General features: G+C 33.0%; 1 protein-coding gene across 1 annotated transcript in view; it reads right to left on the minus strand.

Annotated features, from left to right (window-relative positions):
• Nucleotides 1–13,047, minus strand: part of LOC143236514 (telomerase protein component 1-like) — a 79,309-nt gene extending 66,262 nt beyond the window's left edge. The window contains exons 1-8 of the mRNA XM_076474815.1: nt 12,814–13,047; nt 10,961–11,249; nt 9,105–9,220; nt 5,121–5,401; nt 4,414–4,548; nt 3,469–3,630; nt 2,487–2,583; nt 786–892 (exon numbers count right to left, since the gene is read on the minus strand). Coding sequence (XP_076330930.1) covers nt 786–892; nt 2,487–2,583; nt 3,469–3,630; nt 4,414–4,548; nt 5,121–5,401; nt 9,105–9,220; nt 10,961–11,229 — 1,167 coding nt within the window. The 5' untranslated portion in view covers nt 11,230–11,249; nt 12,814–13,047. The remainder of the gene's footprint in view (nt 1–785; nt 893–2,486; nt 2,584–3,468; nt 3,631–4,413; nt 4,549–5,120; nt 5,402–9,104; nt 9,221–10,960; nt 11,250–12,813) is intronic.
• Between the last annotated feature and the right edge of the window lie 11,949 nt (nt 13,048–24,996).

Here is a 24,996-nt window from a genome sequence, read left to right on the forward strand (position 1 = left end):
CATGATCATCATTCCCAAGAGTTAACAGTAATTCCCTCATAACCGTGAATGTTCAGAAACTTATTAAATTTTTTCATATGTTTCCTTTGAAACTTTTCAATAGATTTAAAGTGCAATCTATATATTTAACAATTTTGATAGAAAATAATACATTTTAATGACCAATTTCATCTTCTAAGAATGATAAATTCATCAGTCCATCTTTATCAAACAGTGATCTCAGACTTAGATATAAATACCTCCACAAAACTTCATGTACATACTTATAAGAGCTGAATCGAATTATTTTAATAATTTGTCATGTGTATCTCACCACAAAAACATAGACTCAATGAAAAGTTGTGCAATGTTTAAATAACCAGTCTAAACTCGACCAAAAGAGAAAAAAACCTTTCTTAAGGACTTCCAACTGACCATCTGATAAAAAATAAAACTGCTGCTTAATTGTAGAAAACATAAAATGACAAATGTAAATTACAACTGACAATTTAATTCATACATTTAACAACATTACTAATCAATTAAACCTACTGTTTTTAAAGTAGGTTAACATTTTAATATATTCAGTAACTGTAACAAAGTATGCTAAGTTCAGTGGTCTATATCTAGCAGAAATAGACAAGATTGTATGCAATAGTTTAATGAAGAAATGTTTATGTTTCTGATAATCTAATAAACCTAACAATTTTTTTTTCAAATAATACTACATCTACCAATTATAACAAACAATTATATATTCATTCTCTCATCAAAATCTCACAATTCAAAAGCAGAGAATTACTTACTTCCTCAGATTCTTCATGTTCCCTTTTAACCTTTATGTTTTTATTATAAGCATTTGGAAATGTTGTAGCACATTTCTTTTTTCTATTTTTGCCTCGATTATATTTTGCTAAGAAAATAAAATACAAATACTAAAATCAGCCATATATATATATACACACACACACACACTATATTTTTCGCCTACTATTTAAACCATAACATTTACAACATTTTCATTCTTGAAGTTGAAATGCAACATAAAATATCTACGATATTTAATAAATAACAAATATATTTTCTTACTTTAAAATACAAAAACACTGAATACAGTCTCTATAACTAGATAGTTTTAAAATTTTATGAAATTATTATACACTATCATTAGTCACTATACCAAAATATAAACTTGTGTGTTAGTAACAAATTATTTAATGATTATGAGAATGGTTCTTTATTAGTACTATCTTTCATTCATTGATATCAATACCCATATTTAAGACAATACTGGAATTCTTTGTTATCTTTCAAAATTTGATATTTCAATAGCAAAGTTAGTTTCAAACAGTACTACATTTGTAACGTGCTGAGCATGTGAACCAAAAAAAATATTCACAAAGGAATAAATGAAATGAATTATTTAAAAGACTGATGTATGCAAATGAAGAGAAAATTTTTCTCGGTTAGTTATTTTGACTTCATTCTTCAAACCTTTTTCTTCTGAAATACCTATTTTTAATGTTAATAAACTGCTCCTTAGATTGATTATATTACAAACATTTATTCCTTATATGATAAGATACTTACACAAAAGTACACATTTGTACTTGAAAACAAAATGTAGTTATGCACATAAAACCAGCACTAAAGAAAACTAATAAATATCGCACTAGAAATGCTACAGATAAACCTTCACAGAGTATTTCATGCAACAGTAGACTTTGTCTCATCTTATTCTCAGAAAGACTTTAAAATTTACATATTTTTAATTACCTCAACAATAATTTCACTGTACACAGAGAAAATCAAAATGAAAAACTATTATATACTACTTGGAGTACATCTGTAAACCATGGAACCAAAAATATCAAAAATGTAACTTTCAATTAAATGGAAAATAAAATAATGTAAATGTCTATTGATTGAGTCACCTTAATATTCCTTAAAATAAAAATATGTAATTTCTTATTACTGATATGTACAGCATAAATAGCAAATATGAAAGTTAACATTTTCTTACAAAGAAAATGTATTTCAGAGAGGTACTTACCTACTCTCACCCAATGTTATCTCAATCCTGGACTGTCCAGTGAGCATTGCTAAAGTTTTTCACAAACAGCACACCAGTCTTTTATATGCTATCAGTTTTTATCCATTTCAGAACGTGTTGACCAATCATACTGTATCCCCTACACTAGTGTAGTTTGTTCTCTTTATTAGAGCAATCCCCACATTTTCAACTGTCATTCTAGTGTCTGGACATGCATTTAAATTTACCCTCCACATGATTATTTTTTTTTTTTGTCCTAGATGCTCTCCTTGGGTGTGTTTTTTTCCCTGAAAGGACCACACGTCTTGATGTATGTCAATATATTTTGCAGTGTTTCCATTGGATGTCTTAATGAAAAATTTTGGGAAAGTTTCAAAGGCAATCCAGAATTGAGACAGCTTTGAGTGAGAGAAGGTCAGGCTGTTTCAGAATATAAAAAATTTGGAATTCTTACCAAGTTGATACTGATCAAATTCTGAAAACTTTGCTTTCATGGCCTTTCTCAAACATGCTGGTAGAGATCGCAAACATTTTCCTTTATCTTGAAAACTCTTAAAAATCATAGAAGTTTCAAAATATTTTCATCAAGCTTAAAAAAAACTGCTGTGATATAAAACTAATTAGCTTTTAGTCAGTTTCATTTGATAACAGACACAAATACATTTGTTATCTACAAACTTGATTCTTGAAGATATAATACAATAGAGAGAAGTCATTATTCACACCTAAATGTCACTGGATCTCTATATACAACAAAATTCTTTAAAGACAAACTCTTAACCCTTTCACTACAACTGGGAAGTATATTTCCCAAATGCTCCCAACCTCCACTCACCGTGTAATTTGGACAAACACTTCCCGTTGTCATTCAGAATTACCACACATGATATACTGGAGTAAAATGAGTTGGAAACAATTTATCAGCATCCCAACTACTGTTGATATTTGGTTATTCTCAATGTTTTCCACTCAGCTCTTCAGTAACCAAGAAGAATGTATGGTAACTTCTTGCTGACTAAGCCCACATTGCTATAGCACTGAGTAGTAACCCTAATTATTATGTAAATATGCTTGATGTACTCAACTCAGCTTAGAAGATAGTGAACATGAGTTAAGTGATGTTTAAATGTGTGATGACAAAGAGACAAGAGGATGTTAGCTCTTCATGTAGTGATGATAGTCAAGGTGATGGACCTGAACACAGCAGATGAAGATATAGGCATGCATTGAGAATGAGAAACATTTATTTATGTGTGTGAGAGAATGGGAGCACTGGAAAGTATATGTCCAAGCTGCAGTAAATGAGTCAAATATAGTGGTTGTTTTGTAAATGTTTTTACATTGGAAAGATGTGTACCAACACTTTGAAAACCTATCCAAGAAAGTATAAGTTTCAAAAGCCATTTTTAATGAAACCAATACAAGATATAGCTTACCAAGTACAACTCAGCAACTTCAATCCAGTCTGAAGGAAGCCTGATAGATGAAGTGAAGTACTTCATTAGGAAAGGCCTACAACTCTCTACGTATGCAGCATATGTTACTAAGAAGTTTGCAGTAGTGCGAATGTTGAGTTCTTGTCGGGTATACAATGCTACCTACAACAATCATGGTCAGTTACCTTTTAATAATTGCAATTATCAAAAGACAAGGCACAAAAGATTTTGATATCAGATAAATCTTGAAAGAAAAAAAAATTACTTTTCCAAAAGCAAGCTGATTAAAAAATGCTGTTGATGCACGAAACATTACAAGTAAGATTTACAATAAGATTTTATAAGATCTGAAATATTATAACAAATGAAATACAAAAGGAAATTTCCAAAACAAATTTAATAATGAATAATACTGACTGTTAACATTTCTAACAACAACAACAAATTATCTGTTTTTCACTGCTCCTGATGGAACTCAGTGAAAGTAATATTTAAGCATGTGATTTTGATGAATATTTCATTTATTAAAAACACTTAGAAACAAAAAATACTTTATGTTAGTGAACTCCTAACATAAGATAAGGTATGAAAATTATATTATGTAATTCAAACTACAATATGTAAGCTGGGTCTTCCAAGGCAACAGACAAAGAGGAAGGAATAATTAGACTATTTTCCAGCATTCTCTCAACAAAAGCAGTAAGGCTAGTTTGAATAAAATATTCCAGGAAATATTTGTTACTGACAGAATGTACAAAAGTAACTAACATTATGCCTATTGTTATTAAATTGTTTCATGCCCTTTTTTAATATAAAGTATACAACATTTTACGATAATGTTCTTCTATTGGTTTACATAAGTCAATGAATTCATGTTTCTCATTTGGTTATAACTGCTGGGTGAGAACAAATTAAATAAAAAAGTTACATTTTCTTTATATTTACCTTTAGAATGAACTCAGGGTCAAAAGAGGCCACAGCTGCAGCTTGAGACATGAGAACTTTTCTAGTAGTATCTTCAGTTGTTCTGAAGTTTGGGTTGTGGATAAGAGAGGTGCTCACAGTAGTTAGAAGTTTAACCTGTGTAAAGATATTTTCTCACATTTGTTACTGCCATTCACATCTTATTTCATTAGTTATCCATTATTATTACTCAGTTTAACAAGTTATCATTATTTTACATGTATAATAATGCAGTAATTTCAAAGAAAAATTTAGCATAATCTCTATGACAACTAGAAATTCAAGGGCCAAGAATTTTAACTTGGCAGATGCATTGATTTGTTGAAAAGAACAGAAGAAACGATCAATAATGTTGAGTTGAAAAGTAAAATAAACTGAAGTTGAAGAAAGATAGCTCATGTGATCAGTGAAAGTGGTGGATGAAATGTTTAAACATGGGTAAAAACTTGACACCTTCAAGACAGAAATAAATTCACCACAAATTTCTTGCATATTGCTTTAAGCTTTTGATCAAGAAGTTGAGAATGGTAATAACAACTATTATTGATCTCAGAAACTGAACAGTGATTTGAGCTACATCCTTACTCCTAAATACTAGAAAACAAAATCTCTGGTTAACACCTAATATTTCTGTCAAATATTGTTTAAATCAATCAGGTAGGTTATAAAAATGTATTTATATACAATACCTTTAATGTATCCTTGAAAGATGCTCGTTGTCTGGAAATAAAGGCAATATCTTTTTCAATATCAGGAAACTTTTCTATTTCAGGTTGTTTCAGAACCAGTGTTTTGAAATCATATACTGGCATATCTTCTTCAAGATGTGTTTCTCTTTCATCATCCTGACTTTTAGTGGCAATGCCACTAGCTTCTGTATAAATATCTTCCCTGAATGAGTCTTTTACTTCGTATCTGGTCAGCTCCAACTCATCTCTTCTGTCACATGTGTTCGATGTTCTTGTAACGCCTAAAAGATTTAGTTTTTGTAGCTTCCATAAATTGAGTCTTAGACAGTAAACAATTTTCTGTTCTGATTAAACCACTCATATTTATTTCTACTAAGAAATTTAACATTGTTTTATGTGTATTGTTACACAAGAAACTTTGGATTTTACTTGACATAAACTGAATTTATATACTTTGAAAATTTACAGCATAAATTATGATATAACTTTCTCTCAAAAAATAACAATGCGAAAATACAAGTCAACTCACATTATATACTATACACTCATACAAGCTGACAGCTACTTGTAGCTCTCTGTTTTTTAATAAACAAAAATAAGACCCACTTCATTACAAGAGGATAAATACAACAGAAATTGACATACTACATTAAAAAAATACTAAAGTCTATAGCCTATAACAAAGTAAATTCTGGTACAAAACAGAATTTATGTAGTGAAAATAAATAGTCACATTTTTTTCTATATCCTATGATTATTGCATTTTGTATTAAATAATTATCAATAACTAACAGTACAAATAGAATTTCAAAAAGACTGAGTGCCCTAATACAACCTCTCTTGTGAACTATGATATTTAGTGAAATAAGCTCACCAGAAAAAAAGGATAGTTTAAGAGCTGTTTCTATTTTTATTGTTGCTAGAAACATTTTATGAGTCAGTTACAAGTATATTTGAAATATAAAATGAGTACTTTTATTGTTATATTTCATCATATGTGAATTTATATGCTATACATATATATAGCATTAGAAAATAAGCAAAGATTACTTTTAATTTTTGATAACAACGTATAATAATAGGAAAAACGGGCATGTCTGTGAGTGTGACCACCATAGCTCCAAAAGGAAACTACTCATAAACCTGAAATTCTGCACACATACTAAGTGAACCATGAGAATGTGTCACCTGGATATTATTACTTGTCCACTTGCATGCAATCAATGCGCGTCTTTCAATGATGTAAGCCAATCCAAAAAAGATATAAGAAAGAAATGGTTCTGTATATTACAAATAGGAGCCATAAACAGACAGCACACAGATCAACACACTCATTTTTAATGAGGTAAGTTTGTGAAAAAAAAAAACCCACAGCAACCTGGTAACATTTTCCAACAATAGCTTTTATGTCACGTCTCTTAGTAAGAAAAATAATAACCTAACATTGTTGTTAGTCCATTTACTGAAAGTACAAAATAAATTATATAAACTACAAAACTGAAATAATTTGTTGATTTCTTAACCATTTTGCAATGTTTAGGGTTTAAAGGCCATGTCATCATGTTTGTTCACTTTCATTCAAAATTTTATTCAACTAATATTTTATGAATTTATATCAATAAGTTTGGAATATAGATTTTAATGAGTCACATGGTACGTCAAATGCCACAGTTTAAAATTAGATGTTTGTGATGTCAAAATACTAAGTCTATAATTTTGCACAAATTAGGAACTCAAATTATTAATATTCACAAGCTAGAATATAAAATAACAACCTCATATCTTTTTATTTTGCTCAGATATTGCTTATGTACTGAATCAAACACAGTGACCCCATTCAACTTTTGAAACAGTCCCTTATACACTCATACTATAGTACATGATCTGAACAACCAATCAACAGCTTAGAATGTCTCCAGAGTGGTTTTCCCTGTCATTGTAATCTTTGAAAAGGCAATCATATTCTTTTGATCCAAATTTTCAAGAAGATATGTCTTTAATCTGCTTGAAGTTTCATATTATATAAAATCTAAAAAAAACATCTTAAGTTACTAAACTTACTAAATAATAGTGGAATTCTATGGTATCAGTGTAGTTATTTATAATTTTTTATTTGTTCAACAATATACATAAAACCTAAAAATATTTTGTTTGATATCATCCACTTGCCAAACTTTAAAAGACTTAGCAACCTGTTTAGCAACCAAGTACAAAGGTCATAGCAAGAATAGATAATTGTTTGCTTTAATTCTTGATATACTGTTCTATATTTTAATATAAATAAGTGTAATAATTTATTTATAAATAGGAACAATCTATATACATATATATAATATATACTTGAAATGTGACTGTATATTACAATATACTAGTTGAACAAAACACAACCAAGACAGGATGAGTAAAGTCCAGTTTTATATTACTGGACATGTGGCCTGAGTGGACACGCACTGCATCAATGTAAGCTATGTAATGTTAGGTAGGCATGACTGTAAGGTCAATAAGAAATAATAAATATATATGTTTACATATAGCATTATGAGACTTGAGCTGCGTCGACTAAAGATTTGTATTTTCATGTTATAATATGTAGACATTCTAGTAGTAAAAAAGCATAGTTTATATTTATTTCCTAATTTTTTTATGGTGGTTACAAGGTTTAATAAATGACAAACACCACATGAAGTATTAGGTTGAGGAATAATTCGTGAGCGTTTTTAAATAATTTCATTCAAGCATTACATGCAAGACTATACAATACTTCAATGCATGAACACATTACACCCAAAACATTTATTATGATACTTTATTTCATGTAATACCTAGGTATATAGTATGCATTGTTTTAAACGAAATTGCAAGAAATTAAATGCTAAAAGCAGATGGTGTCGAAAATGCTCGATTTTGTCCACTTGACATTCCATTTAATGAGCTGAAAATGAAAGCAAAAATTAAAGACATATGAAAATCAAACACACCATCTATTAGAGCAAAAAATTATCTACCAAATGACATGAAATATTTTGCGAAAGCGTTTCATTTATGTATATATTTTTTTAACTTGAAAAAACGCTCACGAATTATTCCTCAACCAAATATATAAAATAGCATAAAATATAAAGTTTCACTGAAAACAAACAATTGAAATGTATTTAGGAGTCTTAGAGATTATACAAATAGCATTTAAGATTTTTGGGATAGAGAACAGTTTATTAGATATAACATGAAATCACTTTGCACTCAGACTAGTAATGAAACAGACTATTTTCACAAACAAATCTTTAGTAAAAACATTTAATTAAAAAAATCTCAATTTTTTGTGTAAAAATATTTATAATCTTTACTAAAAGTCTATCAAATATTGCAAGATGCACATGCCTGTATTAAAGGTTATAGTGGAAATACTTAGTGTGCAAATGTGTAGATGAACTTGTGTACCGTTACGCTAAAGCGTTAATTTACAGTCTTTGTTGATTAAATTCAGAAGCGATTTAAGCTTAATATTGCATCAATATTTCTACTTGCATGATAAATTTTGTGCATTTGGTTCTAGACTAGGTTATCTCACACTATGTATCTACTTTACGTTTATTTATTAATTTATTTAAACCATACCAACATTCACTACACTTACAAGGTTTCATGGCAACCTCCTTCAAGGATCCCTTGCACTTGTCATTAAAATCATAATTTGTAGACATTAAACAAATTATTCTATCTGGATAAATGTATTTTGGCTTTCATGATTCCTCTTATTTCGAGAAATCAATATTGACACTATGTGACATATACACAGGAATTTATAGAGGTTAGATAGTTTGATATATGGTGCCATCTAAAAGTATCTATAATAACTTTATTAATACAGTACCTTTATAACTTTATGTTTCTTGGAAATAAAAATATATTTAAAATATTTTTTACTAGTACATACATGCAAACAAATACATAATAAATAATACACATACAACAAGATTTACTTACTACCAGAAAGCAGTCTGTTTTGCAGGGAGAAGTTAGTACTATACAATTGTTTTCCAATAAGACTTTTTTTTCCTTCAGGTTTGATACTGGTATCATCACACTTAACATTCTTCAGGCTAGGAGAAAAAAATTCACAGGCTACAATGTAATGAATGCAGAGATACTGTAACACTGATTAAAGTCTTGGAAACTCAACTGTACAAACTAATTATATGTATATACATACACACACACACACACACACATATATATATATATATACGTAAATGTTTAATTTATTGTATTATTTATGAAAACAATGACCAAACTGAAAGAATAGTATGCCCACTGAATGCACATGGAAACATTTATGTAATACTGAAATTCAATATAAGTTTGTAGCTCAAAACTTCAAGAAAACTGGTCACTTTATAGCATATTTTATGACGACTGCCCTATGAAATGTCCTCTCAAATACCACTCATAGAATCAGGATCAAACAGGAAATAATTTCTAAATTAAAATATAAAAGTACATCTCATATTGATTTCTTGCTTTTTAAAAATTAAAATAATTTTGTATTTTAAAACCATTTTTCATATTAATGTTTTGTGTATGTTTTCTTAATCTTTCCTTGGTTTTAATTAACAGTTCATTACTCTTGTATTTAAATTTCTTATATTGACATTACTATATTTTTTACATTTCTTTCTACTTTATTCAACTTTCTTTTCTTGTGTATTGCATTCCTTTTAGAATATTCAATGGTAACTTGTCATTTATCTACATGGTTGTTTTGGTTTGAAAAATTACTGAAAGTATAAACAAATAAAACTAAAAATGTGTCAGGTGATTTATTCCCAAAAGTCTAATTTCATTACTTTATCATATTAACAGTTCTGGTACAAGAAAATAAAAACAATGGTTTAGTACCTCAGAAAGAAATATATTTCCAAAATAACTGGTAAGAGTATTAAAACTTTAATTAAAATGAAGTAAAAAACAATGTTTCAACTTTATTAGGTCATCTTCAGGTTAACAAAGAGAGTTTGCAACTATTTGTTAAACTGAGGATGACCTAATAAGGTCAAAACATTGCTCTGTACTTTATTTTAATTAAAGTTTTAATACCCATACCAGCCAATTTAAAAATAAATTTTTACTACAAGTGGGTTTCTCATCATTATGAAGAAAGAAATATAAAATTCAAAAAATAACTATACAACAGATTGGATATTAAAACCATGCACTGATATCCTTATGATGAATGATAGTGAATTATATATGTGTGTGTAGCCTAAGAGTTGTTTACATAATTCTTTGTAGTTGCAAAAATATGATAATGGTATAAATATCAAAGTGAGAAGAATTATTCAAAGCAAGTCTTCAAACAGTTTAATAAAGCAGATGACTAAAGTACTTGTAATTGCATTCCTTATTCTTACAATAAATGAAATGTGAAGAATTTTTTTGCATTGTTTTTTAAATTAGTAACTCAAACAAAGGTTATGTAATGTGTTCCAAGAGTTTGTGTTCATGACAGTAAATGAATTAAAAGTTTAACCTTTAAAAAGATAAATGCAAAACCAAATTTGCTACTAAAGAATTCACTTGTATAATTATATCACTCTCCACTAGAAGAAACTTATAAAAGAAGTAGTGAATACTAAATCCTTGAAAGTTCACACTTTTGTTCATGATGGAACATAAACCTTGTAGTATTCTGATCTTTATAAATTCAAAAGGTATATTACCTTATTCAATAAAACTATGAACATCTATACATACAATAAAACATGCATTTTCACTGATAAAGATATTAATTTTATCATACAATATATCTGGTGGAACAAATTATATGCATTTTCATGATATACCTTTTGGTGTCACATAAAAGATTGTTCTTTACTAAATTAGGTCCTTTTGCAAGAAGGTTAAAATGCTTTTCCTCTCCTAGCTTCAAGTGGGATTTAAAAAGCTGTTCTGAACAAATCTTTGGCTTGGAATTGAGCAGGTTCAAAGTTACAGGTGAACCAATACATGACAACGTTAATGTTTTTGAAGCTGATGTCCCTAGGAGACGATTATTTGTGTCTGTCAGGGACGATGTGGGACAGTTGGAGATCAGATGTTGATTATTCATCATAGTTCATACCACTTCACCAGCTATAAAATATTACATGTATAATAAGTAAACATGAAGAGATTTATTACCATAAGTGAAAAGAAAATGGTAAAAGTTTGAATAATATATAATTTGGCTACTGTTTATAACCTTTACAAGATATTCTTGGCATGCTTATAATATAAAATTACAAAATACATAGGGTTAATTCAGCCAAGAAATTACTAAACTGCTAAGTTTGTCAATCTTCAGATATTAAGGTTATCATAAACATTATCATAGAGAAAAAAACATTAACAAATAGAACTATTTAGAATTCTAGCATAAAAATGCACCTTGGTCATTTTAACAAGCTTATCCACTCTCTAGTTACAACTAGTACCTACAGAATTATCTCAACTTTGGTTTATATGATTTCCATCCAGTATATCACAGCTTTCAACACTCACTTAATCTTAAAGTTACTGTTTTTCATACCATTAACTAGTAGCAGGATCCACTTACTGCATCACATGAAGTAATTTTATATCTTAGATTTTTACAATATACAATGTAAAAACCAAACTCACACTCACTTTTTATGTAAAATACCCAAGTGTCCCCAGTAGTAACTGGTGGGATTACTTTCAGTATTGATGGTATCTGTACTTATTTATTTATGTGTATTTAATTCTTTAAGGCAACTCTTATATTATTAAGAGCCCCTGTAATCAATAAAATCATGAGCTCACAAGCAATTTGGTCCATGAACAGTTCAGAAAAATCCCAACATCATATCAACTCATCCTCATTCAAAGCAAAACATATAAACAAAGATAAGTTATCTTTCATTCCCCACATACTTGTTCACCAAAAGTATAGAAGAGTTTTGAGCTGCACATGAGACTTGCCATCACACAAACCATTCTATAGGTTTTAAAACTTTACCAAAAAGTAGACTTATGAACATGTCTACATACAGATTTCCAAAGTTTAACACAATTACTTCTGTTATTCATGTTCATGTTTGTACACTAATTTTCTTTCTTGTCATTTAACAATTCTAACAAGTTGTAGAAACTCCTGGAAATGTTTTAAAACAAAATCTAGCCTATTCTTTTTCACACAAATTTCACAAAATAACACCTCACAGAAACTTGTTTCAACACTGCATCTGTGCTGATAGCCTACCTGTAAAAAGGAGGAACACACTACAACAAGTTTGTTTTTATTTTTTCACACAACATCAGTACTACTTTCATTCAAGCTAGTTCTTTCAAATTACAATATTCAATGACATGAGCAAAAGGATAATAGAAGGCCAATCAACTAATCTGTTGAGTATTGTAAATTAACCACAAATCCCCTAACTGTACAAATAAAATATATAAATAATAAAACAGCTGACAACATCGTCTACACCAACAAGCACCACTTCTTATTACATGCTATAAAAGTATGCTATCCATGGATTCCTGTGCATGCTTAGTATATTTTTTCATTTTACACACCCCTTCAAATACAAATTTGAAAGTTAATCTCATATAAATAGAACATCTGAAATCTTTCTTTCATTAAACATAGCCTGGAATTCAAAACTGTAAATACTCAACTCTGTATACTTACCATCGTAAGCCTTAAAATAAATTCATCTCAGATATCCTATTTCTAGATTTTCTTTTGTACTTACTCAACAAAGATTTTTTTCCCTCCTAAGTTTAGTAGATATTGCAAATATCATGTATAATTTTATTCTAAATTATAATAATATTAATTACATAGCAGCAAGGGCAGTTGAGACGAGCCCGTTCACACTCAAATCTCAATTCCAATGCTATACTTAAGCTGTTAACTATCAACGACACAGTATTAAACTAATGTATCTGTGGTCAGAAGGTCTATCACAGTATCAGGCTTAACTAAACAATTATTGATTGTATTGTTTTATGGCCTTTCCTCGTTTTGTACATACTATTATTATTTGTATAATTGTATGGTCTTACGTTTTGAAAACCAGCTTTGTACTATTGAATAAAAGGTTGTACTAATTAATTGAAGTAATACATAAACAACTATAAGAATGACTAACAAATAGATATTTCATATATTATGTTTACATTATTAGGTAGTCCTACAGTTTACCAAAAAACTACTTCGGTTACCTGTTACACTTTTGTTGCACTTCCGAGTGCAATCGTTTATTACCGGTTATTTCGTCTACACTGAGATAGCTAGATATCGAAAGTACCTCAATCTCAGAGCAAAAAGATAATTGGAATGTAATCGTGGGAGTTAAGAAATATATTTATTTTCAATGCACTCACTATTTAAAAATCATTCTTACGAGGCTTTTTGTTTTTTTGGAATTTCGCACAAAGCTACTCGAGGGCTATCTGTGCTAGCCGTCCCTAATTTAGCAGTGTAAGACTAGAGGGAAGGCAGCTAGTCATCACCACCCACCGCCAACTCTTGGGCTACCCTTTATACCAACGAAAAGTGGGATTGACCGTAACATTATAACGCCCCCACGGCTTGGAGGGCGAGCATGTTTTGGCGCGACTCGGGCGCGAACCCGCGACTCTCAGATTGCGAGTAGAGCGCATTAACCACCTGGCCATGCCGGGCCTTAAATGTTAACAGGTCCCACCGAGGCATAAAATATTTATATATTTTAAGATATAATATCTACCATTTTATGTTATGTTAAAATACTTTATTACACAACTGAAAATGACTGTACCTGTGATTTGTTGGTGATAAATGTCAACAATAAACGAACAGCACACAATACACTTCTTTTAAAATAAAATATTCAAAACAAGCCAAACCTATGTACAAGCATTCTTTTCACTATTAGTTATCAAAATAATGCTCAAAACCTTAAACAATTCTTTTTCTTATCAAAAGAGTACACAGATTAGTTCAATTATTTTATAAATAATTCAGTTGGCAAGATGAATTATTTGTCTTCACTCTGCTACATTTCTTACTGTACGATCTATGATAGATTCACTTAACATAATGGGTTACCGCAGTTGAATCCAGAAATACAAATAATTATATTATTTTCATCAGAGTTCAAACATTCTGGTTTAATTAGTTTAAAATGCCCTTTGTTAAGACAAATTGTTCTCCTTTTCTCTATTAAACTGTGAATCACATTAAATATCGTCCACTACGTCTAAACTAATACTCATGCAGTCTAACTGCACTTTTATAATCCTAAATTTTTCTGAATGGCGCTGATTCGGTCGCCTATATATATTTTTTTCCACATGATGCTAAGAACTTTCTACAAACTACAAGACATTGTGATGCAACAATACTCACTTAAGGAAACCATAAGAATTCAAAAGGTTTGAGTAATGTGACGTCCATTTAAAACAATTCAGTTACATACATAACGCAAAAGTCTTATCGAGTTACGTAACCAAAGTTGTCATTACTGTCCCTTCAGAATAGTTAACTTTTAATACTCTTATTATGAAAACTACATAATCGTTGAATATTAAATCATTAAATGAAGTAAATAATAACACTTAGACTAAAGAGTTGAAGTTTTTCCAATAATTTGTTTGTTTGTTTCTGAATTTTGCGCAAAGCTACACGAGGGCGATGTGCACTAGCTGTCCCTAATTTAGCAGTGTAAGGCTAGAGGGAAAGTAGCTAGTCATCGCCATCCACCGCCAACTCTTGGGCTACTCTTTTACCAACGAATAGTGGGATTGACTGTCACATTGTAACGCCCCACGGCTGAAAGGGCGAGCATGTTTGGAGTCATAAATAATATATAGGTCTATATATATATAATACATAATTTAAAGCTATCGGACCCAGCAAAGTATGCCTACAGTCCAGTCATCAACATATAAAATATAGAGTCACTCAGGAGAGTGCAAAATATATGTGTTTTGTCTATAATCTGTATTCAAATATCATGGACGGTATATGTTCAGATGCTCTGGATTTCAAGAATTAATTTCACAAATAAACAGTGGGTAGCACCGTGGCAGGCTGGCAGCACCATGGTACTGTGAATGTGACGTTGACGTTGACAAACAGAAGTTGAGATAAACAGTCATTCACCATGTCAAGCCTGAAAAAGCAAAAGACACTGCATTGGTTCTTTAAACTCATTCGTGATGCTGAACCTTATCAATTTGCTGCAGCCAATCAGGTTGAATCAGAATTGTTAACTGAATTGTCAATGTCATCACCATGGCCTTCTACCACTGCTGCCACTACCACCTCAGGTCCAGTCTGGGACATTGGTAATTACATTTATGATGATTTCAGCATTGGTAAACAGGTAAGTCGACTCCTCATTATATTAATTATGTACTAAAAATCATGCAAACAGTCTGATGAGTTTTAGACTGAATATTCATTGCTGCTAGTGATTGTAAACCTACAGCCACAGGATGTTAGGCCTGCTCTGTGAAGCACAGCTCTAAGCCTTTCTCTTTGAAGTTATTGTACTCTCATAACAAACTTTCCCATGTATGAAATAACTTAATTAGAACTATGTCTTTCTGTCTCTTTTAGATAAACGCTGAAACCAAAAAATGCCTCCTTGAAAATGCCTTGAAGCCAGGGAGTGATTATGTTTTACCCCAGAGTGGTCCAAGAAAGCTGCGTTTTCAGCATCGTTGGCTTTCACAGTGGAGATGGCTACTCTACAGTCAACATGCAAAGGGTGCTTTCTGCAAGTACTGCTGTCTTTTTGCTCCTGATGGTGCTGGTGTTAGAAGCCAGAAATTGGGACAACTAGTGAAATTTCCATACACAAACTGGAAGAAAAAGCTAACAATTTTCTACAGGTCGTAAATACAAGTTCATCTGTGCATTTGCAGCTTGATGCAACTTACAAGTAAGAAATTAAAAAGAACCGGCAATATTTAATGCTTATTATTGATACTGTATTGCTGTGTGGGAGACAGGGTTTAGCTTTGAGGGAAAATGATGATCCTGGTCCAATGTTTGTTGGTGAAACTGATGAGGAGCCTATCAATAATGATGGGAATTTTTGGGCAATTTTCCGCCTTAAGAGTACAAAGAGGAATGCCACGTATCTGAGTCCTCAAATTCAAAATGAAATCATCAATGCCTGTAATACTCATGTACTTGATGCTTTGGTCAACAGGATTAATGCTGCAAAGTGTTTCTCAATATTAGCTGATGAAACAACAGATATTTCAGGCATTGAACAGTTTTCGCTGTGTTAAATATTTGCATGCTAATGACAACTCTACTGTAATGAGAGAATATTTTTTGCAATTTATACCTGTTTATGATGTGACAGGCAGAAACTTGGCTGATGTTATTATAACCAATCTGACAAAATATGGTATTGACATCTTACCTGGGAGGACAAGGGTACGACAGTGCTGTCTCTATGAGTGGGAAATTCAATGGTGTCCAGAGACACATAACTGATAAATTTCCACTTGCACCCTCTGTACACTGCAGTGCTTATTCCCTAAACTTGACAATTTCTGATGCTTGTAAAGAAGTTCCTGTGCGAAATTGCATGGGAGTAATTTCTAGCATTGAAAACTTTCTCAATACACCCAAACAAAAGCACATTTTGGCTCTTTCGGTGGAGAATAAAGCACCTGAATCGAAAAAAAAGTTTGAAAAGTCTCTGCCCCACCCGGTGGGTTGAGAGGCATGACTCAGTCATTGTCTTTCTAGAATTAATCCATGCAGTTGCAGATGCCCTTTAGACCATATCAGTTTGGCAAGACAGAGATTTTGTCACGCAAGCCAATCAATTGTTGTGTTCTATAACACAGCCAGAATTCATCATTACTCTACTTACCAATGCTAAATTGTGTTCCTTTAGTTTACCTCTGTGAAACTTACTGCAGCAACAGAACATTAATTTAGGTGCTGCGATGCATCACGCAGAAATAGTGGAAGATTTAATCCGTTCACTCAGGAATAATACTGTGAATGAATTTAACAACATTTTCTGTGAGGCTCAAACTCTGTGTAGTGAGCTTCAAATTGACATCATAATGCCAAGGCAGGCTAAAAGACAGATGTATCGTGCTAACCCACAAACCACTAGCCCTGAGGAGTACTTTCGTATTGTTGTATTTGTACCATTTGTTGATCACTTTCTTTCACAAATATGTGACCGTCTGTCCAGTCACAAAACTCTCATTACAAACCTCATGTGTCTACTACCATCAGGATCTACCACAGAATGGTCAGAACCTACAACACAACAATGTGACCAAATTAAAGAGTTGGTCAATATATGCAAGGCTGACATTGACAGCACTTCACTAGCTGCGGTAGGTGAACTTAGGGTTTGATACAAATCACTTGCGAACAACAGACCAAAAAATGTCATAGATGCATATGCAATGTGCATTGCAGAAATGTTCCCAGTCATTTCTAGACTCTTGAAAGTATTTGCCAGGCTGCCTGTGTCAACGAGATCAGTGGAGCGTTCGTTTTCAACTCTCAGAAGACTGAAAACATATTTGAGAAATACCACCACTGAAGATCGATTGAATGGCCTGGTCTCATTATACATTCACCGTGATATTAAAGTTGAACCAAACTGTGTTGTAGATGTCCTGGCAAGAACAAACAGGCGTTTGAGCCTTTCATAGATATTCGATTGTATTTCTCTGGTTCTGACAAAACTTGCTGTATTAAAAGAGTGTTCAATCAGAAATTTGCATTTGACCATTTGTTGTGTGTGAAATTATCTGCTATGCAATCACGGATCTTTATGAAACTTCACAGGTGGCAACTAAACTTGTCTAAAAAGTTTGGGTCCATGGGGGTTAACCCTCAACCCCCCTGGCTACACCCCTGGTGATCTTCGTACTGAAAGACGGGAAATTTGTGTACTCGCATCGAGTTTCAAAGATTCATTCTTCGATGATTAATTAGTAAAACAGCAAAATGTACCTTTAACTTCTTTAGTTATGACTGTATGTTAAGTATTATAATTTATCTCAGACGGGTCTCTGATTTATTATGTTACAGTCATTATAATTGGAAGTTGGACTGAGAAGTTAATTGAAAGCTGATATGCGTCATATTTTGGATATTTGCCAATAAGAATAATACACACATTTTACTTTCTTAACACAAATATATTTTAATATACAAACAAGAATATAATTTATAATAACAATTATTACAAAAAATTATTTACATTCAAATGTTTTACCAACTTGAAAAGAATACTGAGTCTTCTATCTGGTCTGGAACTGAATACTTTATCTACTGTTCACGAGGCGCAAATTAGTTTTATGTCCAAAGTTAACGTCCGAAGTTAATTCTCTGAAGTTCGAAATAATGTTCGAAATCTATAAATGTTCCTGGTCAAATATCTCTAGTTTTTCGATTAATAAGCGTTAATCACAATTACAGCTTCCAAAGCTTATAGTATGTTGACTGTAGCTGACAAACAATATCATATTTGCCTCCCAACGTTTTGCGATAGCTTCCTTTTATACTCATTAGGCGAGATTCTCGAAAATTAATTGGCAACAATATTCGAAAATAAGCTAGTGCTTTCGTATATATATATTGTTGATTCTCATACTCGAGAATCTTCTACAAATCTATAGAACATGCGGGACTTGTGCGACACACATTTAATAGTATAAGTTACACACATTTCTAAATAGTTATATATTAAAGTGAAACAAACATAGATATTAAAATAATATTAAATCATTTACTGATAGTTTACTGAATCTTGTTAATAATTAAATATACGATTGAATTCGATAATGAATAATTATAAACTATCCTAATAAATTAATAGATGCAGAACTTTGCTTAAGTTTATACAAGTTTACTTTTAGATAAGTAGTGTATTTTTCAGACTCTCCTTAAATATAAATGTATAAGTAATTTATACTCTATACATTTTATACAATTAACCATAATTAGTTGTATTTCAGTTTGTTAGCAAACGATTTTAAAAAATTCAATTTCAATTGTGTTTTACTTTAAGTTTGTTTATGCACATATCATTTTTATAATAAATTATACTAAATTTTATTTTAACAATAAATAAAAGAAACTGTTAGTGATACTACTTTTGGTTATTAGTATAATGACAACACTACTAATATTTGTATTATAGTTTGAAGACTTGTTTGGAAATTTCGCACAAAGCTACTCGAGGGCTATCTGTGCTAGCCGTCCCTAATTTAGCAGTGTAAGACTAGAGGGAAGGCAGCTAGTCATCACCACCCACCGCCAACTCTTGGGCTACTCTTTACCAACAAATAGTGGGATTGACCGTCACATTATACACCCCCCACGGCTGGGAGGGCGAGCATGTTTAGCGCGACGCGGGCGCGAACCCGCGACCCTCGGATTACGAGTCGCACGCCTTACGCGCTAGGCCATGCCGGGCCAGTTTGAAGACAAGGAACAGGGATGGAGGGTATACACCCCCCATTTATTTTAGGTGGGGGTGTGGTGCATACAATCATCTCCCCCCTACAGTTTGGTCTGTTGAATTGTTTTATTGCATCACAGTCCTACAAATTGTGTGTTTGTTCTTGTGATTCTCGTGTTCTTACCAATCGAATTACATAATTAGGCCTAGATGTAGGCTTTTTCAGCAGACGAAATGTACATCTTTAATATAGGCGTGCTTCTAAGCTTTTCGATGTAAGCGATAGTTCGTAAGTATCAGTCAGTAGGCCTAAGTATACATGCAAGGCTTGCAAGTACTATCACAGAATCTACATACGTCTTGTACGTAGTGTAAGATTAAGTAAAATTTTCATCACAACTGATTGAACATAGCATGAAATACGAAAATATTACTCCCAAGCGTAAACTCCTGTGATCTAGATCTGGCAGGCCATTTGTAGCTTGTAGCTGCATCAATCTTAAGTGTATATTGCGCGGTTTTCCTACGCCATTTGTTCTTATGCATGTCTAGCCGGTTTTATTGTCGAACGCCTTACTCTCCTTAGCTGCCGAATTCGCTGACCATAGTGTACGTTTAGCGTACAGTTAACGACAGGTCGGGTCGCTCGGATCCAGACGCGCCCTACATCACCCCCGTCCGCTCCCTTTGGTCTTAGCCTGGATTTTATGACAGGGCTCATTAGACCTGTGTTTGTGGCCCTCATAAAATTTCAGATTATCACCGCCCTCTAATAAAGTGCTGGTGCTTTATGGTAGAATAATAAAATATATTCTTTTATCATAGATAGTAAAAATATTATATTTTCTTGTATAATTAGAACATGAAAGGAGCGATTTCAACGGTCTGAAGCCTCTACTCGAATTGTATTATTGGTTTTTGTTTAGGTGTTTTTATTTAATAGACGTGCTTATAGACATTATATCACAACGTGTTTGCCTTTTGATGAGCTTTAACACAAATATAATATATTTGTGATTGTTTAAGTATTTTTCGAGAAACTCGCAATTACTTGTGTTGTAATTAGCACACATTATTGTCCCAGCGATGCTCAGGCGGTCAGGCGGCTCGGTAGTCACTGTGAGGTTCGCACGTTCGACTTAAATACATTGTACAGTTCAGTCCTACTTCCATCAATCCTAATTCTATTGATGAGTATCTATTAATCATCACCAACACGATAATTAATGCAATGAACACAATAATTTCTAAGCGCCGTATCAACAATGACCCATCTTCATGGAAACTTACTAGAACAGTGCATTTACTTATCACTAAAAGACGAAGACTCCGACGCCAATTCATGATCTCCCGCGACCCCGCGATTAAACATCAAATCAACCGAGTAACTAATCTTATCAGACGTCGAATTAATGAACAAAAAGATCAAAATTAGTCCGAGTTATGTGCGTCAATAGACAATTCATATACAGATTCGGCTACATTCTGGAGAAAGTTCAAGAACATATGTAATGACAACTCAACCAACAGCATTCCTAATTTAAAACTTGATAGCAGCTCAGCAACTAGCGACCTGAAAAAGCCAACTTATTAGACGATTACTACAAACAGATTTTCACTACTCCGAACTCGCCACACTTTGATAACAATCATTTTTGCACAATTCAAAATTTCGTCAAAGATAACAATCAAATAACACTATTTAGTAGGAATTTCCCATGCTATTTATCACACAATAGCAATGTCCGCCTTAACGACCTTCAAAAACTCACCAGATCAATAACCCGGATTGAAATCAAACTAGTAACCAAAACACTTAAAAATAGTGCCCCAGGTGAGGATAGAATACGTAATATCATTCTTAACAAAGCCTCTACCTCGTTTATAGTCATCTAGTCAGCCTTATTTAACCTTTCTTTTTATTCAGGGTACTACCCGCCTCAATGCAAGTCCGCCATAAATAAAGTTATACCTAAAACAAATCCTGCATCTAATAATCCAAAAGACTATAGGCCCATCAGCTTAATTAATAGCATTGGTAAATTATTGGAAAAAATCTTAGCCACTCGCATTACACGGTATTTGGAAAGCATTATGTTACTTTCTGAAATACAAAATGCCTCCCGAAGAAAAAGACGGACTGCCGATCATTTAGTTCGATTAACCGAATCCGTTATTCAAGGTTTTAATAGAAATCACACCACTGTGGGCTTATTTTTGGATGTCAAACAAGTCTTTGATTCTGTCTGGCACCAGGGTCTAAGGTTTAACTTCCTTCAGTTTAACCTCCCGTCCACCCTAACAAGATGGATAGCTAGCTTTCTAGATAACAGGACAGCTAAAGTAAGAATAAACAACACTACATCCTACACTGTTCAGGCGTTCCCCAAGGTTCAGTACTAAGCCTTCTGTTGTATGTATTATATGTTAATGACATCCCCTTTCCTAAGTTCAAGTACACCTATGCGTCGCAATATGCTGACGACATAGCAGTATGGAGCATGCCACGTGAACCCCTTTTGGCCGCCGCTAAAGTCCAATCCACACTAGATAGCATTACCACCATGTGTAACACCTGGCGGGTCGCGCTTAATGCCACTAAAACGCAGGCTATAATATTCAAACGCAAAATCTCGAGGAAAAACAAATCTATCTCTGAACTTAATATAATGGACAATGAACTTAAATTTTCTTCAACTATAAAATTCCATGGCATTATGTTCAACAAGTAGCTAACTTGGACCGATCACTTTAAAGCCATTCTCTCAAAAGTATATAAACGAATCTCCTACCTCAGAAGAATCAGTAGTATCGTCAGAGGATGTAGAACAAAAACGATTCTCATAATATACAGAATTTACATTCGACCGATCATTGAATACGGCAACATGATCACTGCAAAAGCACCACTCTTACATCTTAAAAAATTACAACAGGCCCAGAATCTTGCCATTCGACTAGCACATCGAATCCCCAGGTACACACCGTGATAACGCAAGCACCTTCCCAACACTCAAGAAAAGACTTACCTATCTAGCAGCTAAATACTATAAAAAAGCAAACAACCGTACACCATCAACAAGACAATTTCCACAACTAGCAGCCACCCCACGATCTTGGCAGCGATACCTCTCACCACATAATTACATACAAGCCCTGAATGTAAACTCAAATGACTAACCATATATGCCTTTTTACTTCCAGCATTGGGTGCCCCACCAGTGAAAGTGTGTTTTCTCGGGGTACTCCCGTTTCTCCCCACATCAAAATTCTTTTCTCTTAGGATTTATAGATCCCAGCCCTGAAAATAGGCCAGTTAGAACGCATCTTAATCATCACCAAATTCTAGTACCAAAATTTCAGGTTAATTTAGAACATGAGTTCTAACCAAGCTGACGTACTGTTTGCATCTCTCTGCTCGTCTCAACTCATCTTTCTTCGACTACATTTACGTTTAAGAAACCTTTAAGTGGATGAATGAGTTGCTGAATCTCTCGCCGTAGTCTTCGTTCTCTCTCTCCGACTCGGGGGCCTCCTCCGCAGCTTTTTCCGAAGCTCCTTAAGCAGTCACACAAGTATGTTAATTTCAGGGTCATCTGTGATCACCATTCCAGATTAACAAATATCTTGCCACTCAAGTTCACTTCACCAATCACGTACTCCGTTTAATTTTATCTAGTCGCGTGTGGGGTGAAGAGAAACAGTAGTTTTTGACCACCCCTGGTTATTTTTCGTTCCCTTTGATGAACGGAATTATAAATTAACCTAAATACCTATCCAGTATCCACTCCTACTTCCATTCTGTTCTATCTTCGTTCGTTGTACGTTAGAGTTTTTCAATAAAGACTGTATTTTAGTCTGTGGAATCATCTGGGAAACAGATTCCAATTATGACAAGCAAGCGTCTGAAACTTTCTGATATTAGACAATTCTATAAGCCAGTTACTAGTACTACAAGTGACAATGCAGATGCAGATAATCCAACAACCTCAAGCAAAGGAATATAAACTTGCCATACAGAGGAAATACCATGTTCATCAGAGGACGAGTGTGAAAATGCTTGTGCAACATCATGAACCACCAGATAGTTGTGAAATATGTTTATGCAGCAATGAAAAATCTGACACTCCACAGATACAGTGTGGAAAGCCATATCATCCAGATGCACAACTAATACCACGACAGAAAGCAAAATCTCAAAATATCAACTTCCAGGGCAAGTGGTTTCATGAGTTCCCATGGTTGCACTTCGACAATCAGACTCAAAAAGTCATATGCTTTCATTGCGCCAGGGCAGAAACTAGAGGCCATTTTACAGGAAAATTGGAGAGGCCAGTGGAATATACCTTCATATCCACCGGTTTTTTGCAACTGGAAAAAGGCAAAACAGAAATTCAACGAACACAAATCCTCCTCTCAGCACAGATTCGCTATATCTCCAGAAGGTTCACTTGATGTAACTCCAGTGACTGTCCAGCTACATGATGGAAAAAAGAAGCAGCAGGAAGAGTGAAAAGAAGTCCAGCCAAAATATTCAGAAGTTTACGTTTCTTACTGCGTTAAGGCTTAGCATTACGTGGACATACTGATACGGAGGGGAACTTCCTGCAGTTAATGAAGCTCCTGGAAGAGGAAGATCCTGAGTTGACAGCCAACTTGTCAAAGAAAACCACAGTCACATCATCCCAGGCTCAGAATGAAATAATGGAGATGTTCAGCCAACAAATACTGAGGAACATAGCACAGGAAGTGCATCAGAGTAAAATATTTGCATTAATGGTTGATGGCACTCAAGATGTTACAGGTGCCAAACAGGAAGCAATATGTGTACGATACGCAGATGAGAACCTTGACGTCAATGAGACATTTCTTGGTTTGTACAGTGTTTCCAATACAACTGGTGAAACAATATCCTCGACTATATGTGATGTACTGACAAAACTCAATTTACCACTGGCAGGATTAAGAGCACAAACTAATATTTGTATTATCGTTTGAAGACAACGAACATCCCTCTCAGCTACTTTTGATTATTAGTATAATGACAACACTACCAATATTTGTATTATAGTTTGAAGACAAGAAATATCCCTTCCAGCTAATTTTTGTTATTAGTATAATGAAAACACTACTAATATTCGCATTATAGTTTGAACAGAAGGAACATCCCCTTCAGCTACTTTTGGTTATTAGTATAATGACAACACTACTAATATTTGTATTATAGTTTGAACAGAAGAAACATCCCTTTCAGCTACATTTGATTATTAGTATAATGACAACACTACTAACATTTGTATTATACTTTGAAGACAAGGAACATCCCTTACAGCTACTTTTGGTTATTAGTATAATGACAACACTACTAATATTTGTATTATAGTTTGAACAGAAAGAACATCCCCTTCAGCTACTTTTGGTTATTA

This window comes from Tachypleus tridentatus, chromosome 13, assembly GCF_004210375.1.
Source record: "Tachypleus tridentatus isolate NWPU-2018 chromosome 13, ASM421037v1, whole genome shotgun sequence".
Classification (NCBI taxonomy): domain Eukaryota; kingdom Metazoa; phylum Arthropoda; class Merostomata; order Xiphosura; family Limulidae; genus Tachypleus; species Tachypleus tridentatus.